The 15,517-nt window shown below is 36.5% G+C and overlaps 1 protein-coding gene across 3 annotated transcripts in view; it reads right to left on the minus strand.

Moving 5' to 3' along the window:
- SRPK2 (SRSF protein kinase 2) overlaps positions 1 to 15,517 on the minus strand; it is a 128,009-nt gene that overhangs the window by 18,892 nt on the left and 93,600 nt on the right. For all 3 annotated transcript variants that reach the window (XM_050986934.1, XM_050986937.1, XM_050986927.1), the window contains exons 5-13: positions 15,313 to 15,400; positions 14,979 to 15,066; positions 9,772 to 9,878; positions 9,237 to 9,402; positions 7,156 to 7,181; positions 5,471 to 5,717; positions 4,055 to 4,543; positions 208 to 308; positions 6 to 113 (exon numbers count right to left, since the gene is read on the minus strand). In XM_050986934.1, coding sequence (XP_050842891.1) covers positions 6 to 113; positions 208 to 308; positions 4,055 to 4,543; positions 5,471 to 5,717; positions 7,156 to 7,181; positions 9,237 to 9,402; positions 9,772 to 9,878; positions 14,979 to 15,066; positions 15,313 to 15,400 — 1,420 coding nt within the window. The remainder of the gene's footprint in view (positions 1 to 5; positions 114 to 207; positions 309 to 4,054; positions 4,544 to 5,470; positions 5,718 to 7,155; positions 7,182 to 9,236; positions 9,403 to 9,771; positions 9,879 to 14,978; positions 15,067 to 15,312; positions 15,401 to 15,517) is intronic.

A 15,517-nucleotide genomic window follows, 5' to 3' on the forward strand; every position in this document is an offset into this window, starting at 1 on the left:
CTTACCATACATGCTGTACTCCAGATATCAGCAGGTGTACTGTAACCTGCTCCTATTAAAACCTCTATGGATCTGTACTGTCTTGTCTGGATGTCTTCTGTGAAGTGTTTGTGCTAAAATAGAAAGAACCACATTAATGGGAAAAAAAGGACTATAAAAAGACCTGTTCTAAATAGTGAACAGCTACAATGATGTAGTTACACTTACCACCCAGCAGGCATTCCCCAGGTCAGCAATTTTAACTCTAATTTTATCTGCATTTCTTGGGTCCAGGGGATTCACCAGTAAGTCAGCAGCTCGAGTTTTTGCTAACACAAGCAAAATGCAGAACAGTTAGAATGTTAAGCCTACTATTCATTCTCTCTAAGCAGTTTTGCCTTGACACTTTGTTCAGCACTGACATACACTGAAGACATGAAAATAATTTGTTGAATGTTAAAAGAAATTAAAGCAACATAAATAGGATTTCTTCCCCCGATTTCTAAATATCCTTGTACATTTCAAGTGCAAATTTCTTGCTTTTTTCAGCAGCCAAATGACTATTACTACAATAACCAGAGGAACTGCTATGCAAAACCTGTGTATGTTTCCCAGAACATATTCAGACAGAAAATGTGAAAACTTGGGACTCCAAGAACTCACCCAGCACACACATGAAAGATTTGTTCTTGGAACAGTTTGGTTGAGAAAATAAATCCTGCACTTCCATGCCTGGCCACAGCAAATAAAATCTGGCTGAATTCTTCCTTTTTTTTTTTTTTTCTTTTTTTTTTTTTCTTTTTTTTTTGGGTAAACCTATCCCAAGAGGTAAAAGACTCACCAAAACCTGGCTAATTTGAGAGCCTAGGGGGCTGTCACCCTTTTCACAAATAATTCAGCACTTAAAGTTCTCTGAAGGTCCTATTTGTATCAATTATGAAACAGACTAAAAAGGCAGAACTTTGATTAATCTTGCAATCTTTAGAGGCTCTTGGGACACTGAAACCTTAACACCAGTAGAGGTGCTGCTTTTCTCTGTTTTGACATTCCACCTGCCAGCTCCTAAACTGGGAAGAAAGCAGATGACTTAAAAGTAGAAGACAGAAGCAGGTATCACAAATCACAGGGAAGCACAGGACTGGTCTCTGTTTCCTTGTCCCAAAGCTACAAGGTGTAAATTGGAAACTGAAGGTAAGACAAGAAAGAGGTACTAGATCCAAAAAGAACTTTTGACTGCAGAGACCTGATAAACTGGTGAAAGCCTTGAAGAGGAAAATACACCAGACATGGGACAAGGACAAAACTGCTGGATGTCTAATGGGGAATTAGGAGTGACTGAAATCAGATGGAGATCTTCCACTGCTGGCACAGGAAGCCTGAATGGGTCATCAGAGCACTGAATTTTACCCAACCAGAAAAGAAAGTGGCAGGGGTCCACTGGAACAGAGAGGGAATGAAAATACAGGAGTAAATAGCAAAAAGCAGAGGGAGCAGTGACCTCAACAAACAGTCCCCTAAAAAAGCTGGAATGGAGCCCAAGACTCAAGTTTATAAAGAGCATCAACCTAAGGACAGAAGTAAAACACCCAAAAGATAGGAACTAGTAAGACAAGTAAGCTTAATACTAAAGTCTTCCCTTAAAAACAAGCTGCATAGTACAGTGCAATTTTTTTAACACAATCACATGCATTACTGAAGAAATAACAGGATCTTTCCCAGTTCAGAAGTCTTTGGGAAAAAAAGAAAAAGACAATCCTGGATAAATCCTTCCCACACGTGTTGTTGAAGGACTGCAGTAAATAAAGTCAAATGAAGAGGGGAAAAAAGTCCCATGACTAAGACATTTGAATATGGCATTACACAACAGCTTTCTTCAACCTTTTCCTAAGAGAAGGACCTGAGCAGGCAACAGGGAAGTGCCTATACATTTGTGTTTTTCTAAAAACTTATGATGCTTAAATCCTGTAGCTTCTTGGATTCTGTATTTGACAAAGATCATTTACAACTGAAAGTGAAGTCAGAATAAGTGTATTTTCTAGAAAGTACTCACAAAAAAGCATCCAAACAAGCTTAGCCTGTGCACAAAATTAGTGAACGCTTCTGTGTCCTAGTTCCATAGAAACTAAGAAATATCACCTTAATTCTCACAATCTCTCATGACAATGTACTTAGCAAACATTCAAACACTGGAAGGAGGAGGAGGAGAGTCGTGAGGAAATTACAGATCTATCTTCAGGGCATTTGGTCACGCAGAGAAAACTTGAAAAAGACAAAAACTGCTCATCCACTAAACACAAATTGGTTTGTGCACGGAATACTGCAAGAACCCAAAAAAAATTAAGATGAGACCATGCCACTTAACAATGCATAGCAATGCCTAGAGGAAGAGGAACAAATAAAAGTCTACTTCAGAACAAAAAAGGAGAATAAAGATATGGTGAAAAAATATGTAGCACCATTTAAAAATATTTAATTGCCTCTAATTCCTGTATGCTTCTTTCTAAATACCTTCATCTGTTTTACTACTGTTATCCTCAATGTTATTATTGATGCCATTAATATCTGTAACATTCACCTTTTCCTCTTTCTTCAAAAAAAGTTAACTATCACTGAATTTACTGTCTTCTTTCTTTGCAAGAAAGGTGTGTGAACTGATGAGATAACATCAAGGAGGAACAAAGTAGGTTTGTTTCTCCAGCAATGGAGCTAAGCTGTTTCCATGAGGACAAAAGCAGCTTTAATCTCTGAAGACATGAGGATTTTACACACCACCCCAAGAAAACAGCAGTGGAGTCTTTCTGCCTATATACAGCTGGCAAAACAAAAGAAGAAACTACCAGGCATCTAGGAACCTCCTCTGTATTGTTTCAGAGTGTAAGGAAATGGACTAAAAGCCTTATTTGCCTGGATCTTCCAGAAATGCAGTTCTACTGAGCTGTATTTTATTTCATATTTCTTACCTTACCTGTCAGATCCTGTAACAAACTGTGGGAATTGCTCTTCTAAAGACTTAAACCAAGAAATACACGACTGCATTTTTCAATGCAGCTCTTATTCATCTGTGACAATGCTGATGGCAGGCTTGGTGATCTTCTCCCTAAGCTCCCATTTTCTTCTATCCACTTACAGATTTAGGCTCTCAGTATTTTCTTGATTAAAGCTGAAACCCATATATTTATCATTTAACCACTGGCACTATAAATAAGACCTATGTGTAACATCCTGAAGCTATTTAATTCAATGGCAAAAATCCAGCTCTTTGCAATGACACCAAGATTTCACCTTCCGTGTCTTCAAATGGATTTACAGGCAAAAGTTCTGGACTGATGGCCAGAATTTAAATGCCTAAACCCATGCTGAATATAGAAACACCATAATGAGTTGAGGGTTGGCAACATGCCCTGTTGAGTATTAATAAAAGGTTAAGACAGGAACTGTGTGACACAGAAAGAACAATTAATGAATGAAAACACAGCATAATACAGAATTTTTCAATATAATGAGAAAAGATGTGACAAGAAGTAACAGAAGCTGCCGCCAGACAAGTTCAAACTTGCTACAATTCTTCTAAAACAATTTAGAGTACCAAGCAGTGGAACACATTTCAATCAAAATAGATTATAATTTCATTTGTCCATTTAAGAACAGGTATTTTTCTTTTTAAAAAATACTTTTTAAACCAACAATAAAGGTTACTGGGCTTAAAAGACGGTATATTACTGACTTGTTATCAAAGGACATCAGGTTACATGATCTCATGCTCATCTTCTACCTTTAAACTACAGGAATGATGTTTATTTGCGACTACAGATTTCCTTTTCTCTTTCACGTGTAGACTGACTTGTCAATGCAACTGTTTATTCTACAATAATTTATCTAATACCCCTGAAAAGCAACTTCTAGAGTGGAAAATATGGAACCCATGAGTCACAGTTCTGCAAGAAAAAACCTCCAATTCACTTAAACAATCTTTTCTTAACCTAACCACTGCCTTTGTATTCCATTTACCTGCCTCTTTTATTTAATACAATACACACCATGCAACTAGATAAGAGCCATTAAGAGGAACACTTACTTTTTGGCAAATCCCCAGTGCTGGAAGCTGAAACCGTTCTGCTCCTGTCATGAGATGGGCTGCTCTCCTCCCTTTCAGTTACAGTTGATCCTTCAGACACAGCAGAACCACAGGCTACAGACTCCAGAGCCCCAGAGAACACCGACGCTGAAAATTCCGAGAACTGGGACTCTGGAATTTTATGACGTCCATTTGGCAATTCACCATTAAACTGTTCATAGGAGCTGCTATAAGAGTAATCACTTTTTGCACTTGGATCATCAAGATTATACTCCTCTGGATTTGGACATTCTTCCTCTTCTTCTTCTTCATCTTCAATCTGTTGTTCCAAGAGGAATGGGCCGTTCACAATATGGCCATTTGTTTTGGGGGATTCTATCCACTTAGGGTCTGTAGAGTCAGTGTTGACAAGTTCCTGCTCAACATCATCATCTTTTTCAGTGTTTTCCTTCTCTGTGTCTTCTTTTTCATCCTGATCTTCTGCCTCACCTGAAAAATTTTGGCAAGTAACACATTACATCACACGTCAATAAACCAGACTAAAATTAGGCATTCATCATTTTTAACTCTTCAGTAACTACCTGACTTCTGACATATCACACAAGGAAACACTGAATATCACTGAAATATGCAAAGCTTAAAATCTAAATTAAAGGCAAAAGGATGGACTAGTAAGACCGTTGAAAAGATAAAAAATGGGAAGTGGTTCAGGAGGAAATAATCCAGAAAAGAATAATGTCATGAAGGGAAGATGAATCAGGCCCTGAAAGTAAGCTTTTAAAAATCTAGAATTCAATCTATGTCAATGGAGTCATCAAAGAAGTAAAAAAACCCTGTAAGAGCAGGAAAAAACCAAACCAAACTGAACTACAGTCTCAGCAGTTACATCTTTATCAGGATTGATTTTCTTCAGCTGACAAGAAAATCAGGGAAGCCAGAATGGAGCCAGACCATAACAATTATTTTAACAAGGAATTTTAAAAAGACATATCAAAAATTTTAGTGAAGAAGTTGCAATCTTTGTTACCTGATAGATCATTACAACAAACACTGTAAGAAGAAAAAGGGAAAGCAATGATGACTCCAACTACAACAATAATAATATAGAAAAATGCATCTTATTTTTCTTCTATTTCACCAGGATACTCAGTTATTCCACTTAACGTGGCATGGTGCCTGTTCTGTTGAATTTTCTACGTGCTTTTTTGAATTGTTTATAGCTACTGATGGCTTTCTTCACTTCTGTAGTAAGTCTGACTTTTCTTTTACCATTTTAGGTTTTGTAGTTACAATTTTACCTACAGGAGAAAATGAACTTAATGATTGGAGATTTTGTTCACTGCACCAGATGCAACACTGCACAGTTACCTTCTGCTCTGAAACAGTAAAGGGGCAATAAAAACAAGAAATACTAACCATCATCATTTCCAGGTTCTTCATCTACTACCTCTTCTATATCAGCTGTTTTTAGTTTCACCTCTGGGTGGTACTCATCTTCTTGTTCATTTGATGGTACAGCTGAGGTTATATTTTCTTCTATTTTTTTCCTTTCAGCTTCCCGCTCTAGTTCTTCTATTTCCTGCAGGCGTTTTTCTAGCAGCTCAGCTTGCCTCTTCTGTTTTTTCTTCAGTTTTTTCTTTTTGTTTTTGGATATTTTTCCAACCTGAAATATTAATATCAAAGAAAGAAAAAGTAATTACTAATTTTCAAGGCATCTCACAACTAAATTACAGTTTGATTATAATTTTTTAAAAAATACTAGATGGCAACTAATTTAATAATTATATTACTTTTTCCAGTTTACTTCAAATCAAGAATGATACAGGATTACATGAGGCAAAAATCCACCAAAATATTAGACAGGTAATCATGTTTTTACATGGTCCTTATTAGATCCAAGAGCAAAATAAATCTATACTTCTAAGATGCCATAATAAAATTCCCATGATCCTATAACCTTGATAAACACCATAATCTTGAACTTCAATCTAGGTTAACAGATGATACTGTATGTGGAAAATAATTGGGTATCATTATTAGCTGTTTACATGTAAATTTAATACCTTATTTCTCTCTCTGTATAATGCAGGTAATAACCAGCAAAAGTATTCTAAGCAAAAAGACACAAGAAAACTAAAGAGACTGAAAACAGCACATTTTAAATAAAACCTGTTTTTTTCAACTATTTTCTTGTGAAAGGAAAGCATTTTTATTACTCCCTTCTGGCCCAAAACATATAAATTACAAACAGCAGATGGCCATTATGAAGTTCCTCCTTTTATATATAAGGATTGAAACACTCAGGTACAACAAGAAGGAAATAAAAAATGAACACATCAGAGCTTGGATTGAAACACTTCAGATTTTAACTGAACCATGGCTTCTATTTCTACTATCTGATAAATGAGATCTATGCATTTTTCATTCATTGCTTAAATATCACAGTAAGAAATCCTCATATAATCAAAAAATAAAGTACAAGGAACAGAGAGAAACATTTCCTCAAAGGCTTATCTGTTAATCCTGTTATTTTCATAAAAAGCCATGGGATCATCTAAACAAGACATCAAATTTCACAAACCTAATAATTTTCATCCATGTTGTATACCCACTGAAATTATACAGAAAGCAGCTTTGACCACAGATATTCCTGAACAGCTGTATCACCACTGGTGATTTCCTACATGCATATGGCAAAGAGATCTTTCAAATCTCATAAAATTGCCTCAACTTTCAGGCCTTGATGATTAAGGCCTTTATGCCCTTAAGATATCTGCAATGCACAATATTTAGTGCATTCTCCCATTTTTGTCAGGATTTGGACAAATGGGTTATTCCTCAAGAGAAGAAAACAGCAATGCTTAACTTAGTTTGACATAGCTATAGAACTGCATGTCTGTGAGAATTTCCATCACAGAAATTCTGTGCTTAAAACTGCTAAGGCCACAGACATGAAAAGAAAAATGTTCTTTGAAAGATAAAAGCTTTATTCAAAGGAAGCTCTTAAAAAGGGTTGAGGATACTAACAGTCTAATACATATTAATAGCCAGAGAAACACAGAAAATAAGGCAGTTAAATTGTATTATATAACAATACTCACAGGCTTTTGTTGTGGAGCTGTACTCACTAAAAAGACAAAAAATAAATTGTAAATAAAATAAAGGTTTTATTTTTCAAAAACAACTCTATAAAAGCAAAAACAAGTAGAAATAAATAAAAATATTTTAACTAAATAAGGCAGTGTTAAGTTTACTTTGTTAGCCAGATTTTTTACTTCTTTACAAATAAATGCTGTCTGAAATCATTTGATGTCTCCATTAGAGCATCTGGGATTGGAAGGAGCTAGCAGCTATCTGGGTTCTCTGTGTTGTGCTTGTCAGAGAGCTCATGAAATTAAAAAAAAAAGGCTGAACCATTAAGAGTGGACAGAAATCATGGAATGACTGCAGAGCTGTCACAGATCAAATGTATGCAGTCAGCTGGCAGAGCAGGCATAGACTGGTTTAAACAGTTCAGGGAATATTAGCAAAGATACAACACTGTGTTGCACCCAGCAGAAAAGCCAAATACTCATGTGTTTTATTCAGAAACAAGGCAGTTTGATTGCCAGGGCTGGAGGCAGGAAGCAGTGCCTCAGGCAAAACACAGACCACGTCACAGAAAAAGCTGCTCCAGCTTGGGCCCCTTCTGAGCAGCTCTGAGCAGGATCCCATCAGTGACTGGCTCTGATGGGATTGCAGGGCTCACTGTCACACAGAGCACCACAAGCCACATTAAACCTCCCCCTGTGATCAAATCCAACAGAAATAACCAAATATGGGAGACAGAAGCAAAGTGAAGCATGAGGAACTGAACGGGGCAGAACCTCTCACAAACTCCTTCAGACCCAAAGGCCTATGGCAATTAAGGGATGCCAAATAAAACACAGAGTTGTTTTGTAGGTTCAGATCCTGCTGCCAAAGTCAGGGGAAAACCTGCTTGAATACCCCTGAAAGGGCAAGGTTTTCAAAAAGATTCCTAAACCTGAGCACTATCATTGTTATAAAAAGAGAAATTCTACATAACCTATTCTTGCAATGCAGTAAAGAAAACACATGCTCAGCTCCTGTGTGGAAAGCCATATATTTAATTACAATTTGCTAAGAACCAAGTGTGGTAAGAATGCCATTCCTAAAAATAATACTTATTTTAATGTCAGGAAGCAATATAAAGGCTGCATGAACAAAATGAAGTTATTTCCCACATAAATAACAAAATCTTTAGCTATGTGATTACACATTATGTCAAATTCAATATAATACATTCACCATTTATACGATTTTTCATCTAAAATATATAATGGTAGGAAATGGATCCTGATCACTGTATTTGTTACCAATATAGAAAGTATTTTTAGCATACCTCACAGATTTTAATCTGTGATGTATTTTCTGACAATATTACAAAGGGAATTACTTTTCCACTGCCTGTAGCTAATGTACTCAATTGGTAAATTAGTAACAACCACAGTACTAAAAATATATAGCACATACTACTAAAAAGAAAATCACTAGAAAAGCCACACTTCCTCCTTGTTTGTCTTTGCTTATTGCTGTTAACTTCTTTACCTTGGCTACTCCTAGATAAACATAAGGTACAGTTCCTATCAAAACTCTTGGCAAACTTAACATTAAACATTTTATACCCCTAGGAAAATGGGCTTATCATGAGTTCAGTTAGGTACAATAAATTCTATTTTTAAGGGTGAAAAACTATGAATGTAAAACTTTTCATTGCATCCGATAAGTAAGTTAGAACTGACAAAAAGGCAGATGATTTCACAAGGATGGTGGTGAACTTAGAACCAGATATAATTTAGTTAAGATTAGTAACTGTTGTCAATATTAGTGATGTAAGCTTCCAATGTGACTAAAACCCAGGCATTAAAGCTTGTGGAATGGGAAGGGAGTAAGTTCACACCAATAAATATTTTTCTGTTTCTGGGGACCCTGAAAACTTGAACATGCAAAACCAGTACAAAATCATTACTCTGACAGCTTCCAGAGCAGGGATAAGAATTTAACAGACATGCATTTTTCACATGCAATTCTTTAAAATGTGAATTCTCACTGGACAAAATACTGCTAGCAATAACATAGTGATGGCAGCTTCCCACATTGCATTTTAACATCCTGTTCATACCTGCAGAGCCAGAGGGGGGAGGAGCCCCAGCCTTCTGCCACTCGGTGGCCTCAGCAGCCATCCTGCGCACGTAGGCATCGTCCACACACATCAGAATGTTCTCGGGCTTTATATCCGTGTGAATGATCTTGCACTTGCTGTGCAGGTAATCTAGACCCTGAAGGACCTGATCACAGAGGGATTTTTAAAAAATCTGCTTGAAACTGCAACTAAATTTAATAAGAAACTCAACCTTCAGCAGCATTTCAAAATAAGCCTGATTTTATCCCACTGCTCAAAAGTACCCAGAAATTGGAGAAAATATATTACCAAATAGTAGCATAAACACGTAATTTTCCACTGCAGCATAGAATTACAAAAATCTTTTAAAGCAAAATTGTCTGATGCACAATAACACCAGTGCAATCTCACCCCACTGAGATTAAAATAAAATTAACTTAGGCAGTAGTAAGAGTTCAGTTCAAATATTGTAATTCAAACCTTCAAACTGTTAACAATTGTGGAAAAACCTGATTACAGTATTAACAAAACTTACCTGTCGAATTATGCTTTTAACACAACGGATGGGAAGGCCTTGATAATTGGACTTGATTATCCATTTTAGAAGATGATGTCCAAGTACTTCAAAGACCATGCAGACATCTGTAATTTAATTAAGGATAACTTCCAAATAAACTTGTTCATGAGAGCAACACAAATGTTTGCTTGTGTTCTGGCTAAAGGAGTCATCACCCCCTCTGGAGGGAAAATGATTCCCCCTAAAAAGAGCATGGTAAATGCTTTGGTACCTTGCTTCAATTATATATACACCCATACAGAACCAGCATCCAACTGCAGAATGAAAATAAAACATTTTAATTACACAAATCTTGTCCATTACTTCTACATGTTAACAACAGCATTAGGGTGAATAATTAAGAAAGTACTTGTAAAAAGTAAATAACTCATTTTTCTTTTCTTTGAGACAGCTGAAAGTACTGATTTGGCCTCTGATCTCTAGTTTTTAATAAATACTAAATTATATTAATAGAAGGTTCTAATAACAAAAGTGTGCAGCAACCGTGCTTTAGAAAAGGACCCATAAGACCCATTTTTTATTAAGCTCAATAGTCACTTGACAACATATACTAACATAGAATGAGAATGGATCTCTTAAAGCCTACAGTTTCAACTGCAGAGAATAATGGCAATCACCAAAGAACTCTCAAAGAAATGCAGAACTCAGAAGCAACATGCAAAAAACATAATGCCAAAATGTTTAACTAGACACAGCGTTTACTACTGGCCCCTGACAGAGGCAAACAGTCAATTATCAGGGGAGATTATTAGGAAAAAACATGATGTAGGAACTTCTGTGATTTCTGCTTCACGGGCTTTCTAAGTTAAGAGATTCTACACTTATACGCCTGGGTAGGTTGTCTCTCTACTGAGAAAATCTGCAGATATGGAAGCTAATTTAAAGTTTTACCATCTACAACATTCTGGAAAGAAGTTATACAATTAGACCATATCCAATTAATCCTCAAACATGAGCTGGGAATGACCTTAATGTACCTGGAAATCAGAAAACATGTTAAAATCTTAACTACATGATACTATAACCTTGCAAAGAACAATGCAATACAAATAACCAAAAATTAATTGATGGATACTGCAGGAAAATCTTGATGAATTAGACTATGTCCATATAGAAGACTACTTTTATACTGTTAGAGATCCCACCTAACTTCTCTAGGTTTTATCAACTGGAGTCTTGGCAATGATCTTAAGAGTCACTGTCTTGTGTTAAAACGAGACTTACCTTGTCTGTCAGTTTATCACACACATTCTTTTCAAGTACCTACCTATACACATAAAGGTAGCTCAAGTTTTAACATCTGCATCCTCTATACTGAAGTTACACCAGTAGTAAAAGGTCTCAAGACTGGTCAAAGCACAGTGTGAAGAACTGTGTAACAAACTGTTAATCTCATTTCACACTCCTGAATTCCTGTATTAGAGGAGACACTGAATAGTCATTTCCCACTCACATCAACTGGGTGTGCTCAGAACTCTGTTCCATTCAGAAGAGCAAACAGTCTTGGTTACTTTACCCCACAGTGAACACAAGTCACTAGTAGAACACACAGCCATCATAAAGGATGAGCAGAGAGCATGAGCTCTGCAGAGCTTATTAACTGAGCCCACACAGTCGAGTTGCAAAGCTACAGCAACACAGATTGCAAAAAGGACATGCAACATTCAGAAATGAAATATAGGACACCCGCCCACAGTCCTTCAGACCACTGCTGCTGCACTCTGCAGTGCACATTCCTGACATTCCTTGCAATTACAGAAATGTTAAGCATTGCCAGTAACCAGAAGAGAAAGGGATGTAAACAGCTGACAGGCAAGGGTGAGCACCAAGAAGGAAGATGTAAGAGGAATGGCAGAGGAAGGCAGAAAGAGGGAAGGTCATCAGAAAGTGATGTCTACCTGAAAAAAAGAGATTGCAACATTTTGCAGGGGTGACTTGGACAAATTCAAGGGACACTCCATAATGGAGAGACAACTGGAATGGAGACAATATACAGAGCAGGCTCAGTGTTGGGAGTAGGTATGCAGAAATGTTCCTGCTGTCTGATTTACTATCCTGATCTGAAAAACATTAACCTTAAGTCAGACTGTCCAGAACAAGGAGTTTGGGAAAAGTTCTGCATTAACTACTAGGAAACCAGCCTTGCAAGTCCCAAGATCCTCCTACAGCACCAAGAACCTGACTGATGAGAAGGTCCAAAAAGTCCTGCAGCAAAAAAAACCCCTGAAGCCCACCTAGGAGATATGCTTCTTGTGAAATTCTCTTCAAAGCAGCACAGGGGATGTCTCACAGGAGGAAACTAAGCACAGCAGCAAAAGTGAGGGTAACTCTAACATTTATCAGCTGATAGGGTTAGCTGTAACAAGTACTGAGAGCTGTTCTTTCCTGACTCAAATCCTATCTGTAACTACCTATCTATCTATAAATACAAATTACTCAAGCATTTAGAAATATGACAAAGGATGAAGGCTGGAAGTACCAGCACAGAAGACTTTAGGACGCATCTCAGTTGCTTCTGGATTGGCAGCACTTAGACACTCTGACATTTAATTAATACTCTATATTCTTTGGAGATACATTTATTACAATCATTCATATAATCAGACATAATGTCTGATTGTGTGGGAATGTTTCCTTCTTTATTTTTTCCACTTGTCTCTCAAACCATTTTTCCATTATATGATTATCTGAATCTTTCATTTAAAAAATGCTACACTGAAATGAACATTTACTGCAGCTCTAATAAATGTCCACTGCAAACAAACATAATAATTTACACTTACTGAAAATACCAAAGTGCCCAAGATCATGAATTCTGTTATTTCATGAAAAATTCATAATTGCAATCTTTGCAAAATAAACAAGTAGGTAAAAAATTATCAGCCTAGTGCTGCATAACACATTATTAAAATTCCTCTGTATATAAGCACTTCCTCCAGCTCCTAGGAGAGAGACAACAGTTTGCAGTCACACAGTGCAGGCCAATGGCTCTGCACAAATCCAGCTCTGTTCTACATGGCTCTTGACAATTTTCCCTGTTTGGAAACTCCATGACATTTTGTGGTATTAGCCATCCAAAGGATTCACCCACCTCTCTTCTGTCTTGTTTTAGCTTTTAAATGCATTCCATAACCAATAATCAAGCCTCTCTGAAACATATGTTGTTTTATTTTATAGTCAAGCAACAGATATTTAGTGACTTGCCCAAAGGAAGCTGGAAACAGCAGAGCATGGAAAAGATCTCACTCTATTTCTCTTAACCTGTGCAACTCAGTGACACTAACATGGCAATAATACGGCATTTTAAGAAGTAAACAGCACCAAAACATTAAAGTCAATTACCTGCTCCATCCCAAGAGAACCTACACCAAAAATTATCTTCCCAAAAACTTAAAAAGGAGCTGATGAAATAATGCAACCAACCACTGCTCAAATAACTCAGGATGCACAAGCTGTTCCCAGGCAAACTTAATGCATAAGATACTCGGTATCATATTCTTGCTGGCAGTCAGGACTTTGACAGACTTCCAGATGCAATTCAAATTTGAGTCCAGTATCAGTCCATCCTGTATACTGGTACTTTTCTGGAAAATGTACTTTTCAGTAAGGCAGGAACATCTGCCTTCCACATAAAAACTTCTGTACTGCCAGTTTTCAACGTGAAGGCAAAACTGAAATAGAATAAATCAACATCAGCTGTCCAGTTTATCTGCCAATACAAAGCTACCTGACACCTTATTTTTCACTGGCACGTGGTGTCTTTTGGCCTTCTCATTGTAAGTGCTATATTGCAGTAAGATGTAAGTTTGGATATGATTTCAAAGTATTATCACTGACAAAATTTACTCTTCAGACCTAGAAACAGCCATCACATTTAATACATGGTGTACATGTGAATCTTATCAAGAATTTAAGAACGTTATTGGGAAATTGCTGTGATAAAGAGCTAAGAGTTACTTCTATGTATAGCTATAAATTCATTATTGTAGTCCTTATTTCGTATTAGTGTTTACAATAAAACAGTAAATCAAAATTCTTGGTTTCTAAAAATAATTATTCTTCAACTGTACTACAGTCAGATGAAAACAAATAAAAATGGGCAAAGGAAAACGAGCTTAGACACCAGTCTGTAAGTGAGAACACTTGACCCCACATTCTCATTCTCACCACATACCCAAAGGCTCCATAACTAATACCAAGAGACAGATGAATGGGATGAAAGCTGCTTGCACACTTCTGTCTGGAAGGATGCTTTCTAGTGAGCATTCAGATTTACTGACAGTCACCTTCTACATTCCTCTCCTAGAAGATGGGAGTTGGTGAAAGGTACCTTAATCTGATCTGCTGAAGGCTGAAGGAACATCACCAAAAAATCAATGTATAATTAGGCTCTCTACAGCAGGAACTGTCTCTCTGGCAATGTGACCCACAACAATGAGGTCTGCTACTGGACTCCAAATACAACATGCGCACACACAAGTCCAGCTGTAACAGTAAATGAAAGCACAGTAATAGAACAAGCTACTAAAATAATATAATTAGCAAGGAGAACTCCGTTTAGCTTAACTCTAAAATCAAATTTATTCACAGACCCAAAATTTACACCGAGAATTAGTCAGTTGTATTTTACTTTATCTCTCTTTTTCCACCACCCCTCTTCTGCTTTTTTTAAAGAAAGCTTTCAAAGACAAAGCTATACAATCTTAGCCAAAAACAAGGTTAACACCTGGCCAAAAGATGACTACATGAACAAGAGAAGCATCTCCATGACCTCACACTACTCACAAGAAAACAGAAACCAGCTTTGTCATGAATCTGACAATTTCTCTTTACCAGTCTAGAACAAAAAAAAATATTTCTCGTAAGCTTCAGTTATTACAAATGTTTTCAGTAAACTCCATTTTTTAAGTAATCAATATCTAGTTCTACCAGACCATGAAAGGATAGATAAGACTTCTTTTTTAATTTTGCATTGTGTTTAGAAAAGTTAAGTTACTTTCACTCCATAGAGTGCCTTCCACACTGCACTTCTCTTGGCATCTACATAGATTTTGTTGTTTCCACTTTGTATAAAAGTAAGATTAACTACAGAAAGTCCAGAACTAAATGCTTACTTATTTCAGTAGAATATCTTTAATGAGAATGCCATGTTCTCAAAAGGATACGAATTCCATTCATTCCAGAAATTTTGAAGTCATCAATTAGCTGTACAACCATATCCTTGTTGGGATCATTAGGGTCACTTTCACGAACCTAAACCAAGAATGCAAACACTGACATTTCAGGAAAAAATTCACTTTAACATACTAATTCGTTAGATTTCCACACAAACTTACATATTTTGGAGCTTCAGGAAACATATTAACTCATAATAAACCAGATTTTTAGAGGACAATATGTAAAAAACCAAACGTCTAAAATAAATTCTCTGTGTTTTTTTAAATTCACTATTACTGTTATTATTGTTATTGAACACTGTATTGCAATAGTGATACTTACACATTTGAGTAACTTTATTTCATCCAAGGCTGTCTCCGTATAATGCTGGGCACTTTTTACAACTTTCATTGCAACAAACCTTTTTCCCCTTGAAAAGAAGAGAAATATTTTCAACATGTACAGTGAGCTAAAACAACCGTACTTGGAAGGCTGAGAAATTCTAACTAGAATATTTCATAGTCTAATGCATTCATACAGAAAGTGC

The sequence above is a fragment of the Serinus canaria genome, chromosome 1A, assembly GCF_022539315.1.
Source record: "Serinus canaria isolate serCan28SL12 chromosome 1A, serCan2020, whole genome shotgun sequence".
NCBI classification, from domain to species: domain Eukaryota; kingdom Metazoa; phylum Chordata; class Aves; order Passeriformes; family Fringillidae; genus Serinus; species Serinus canaria.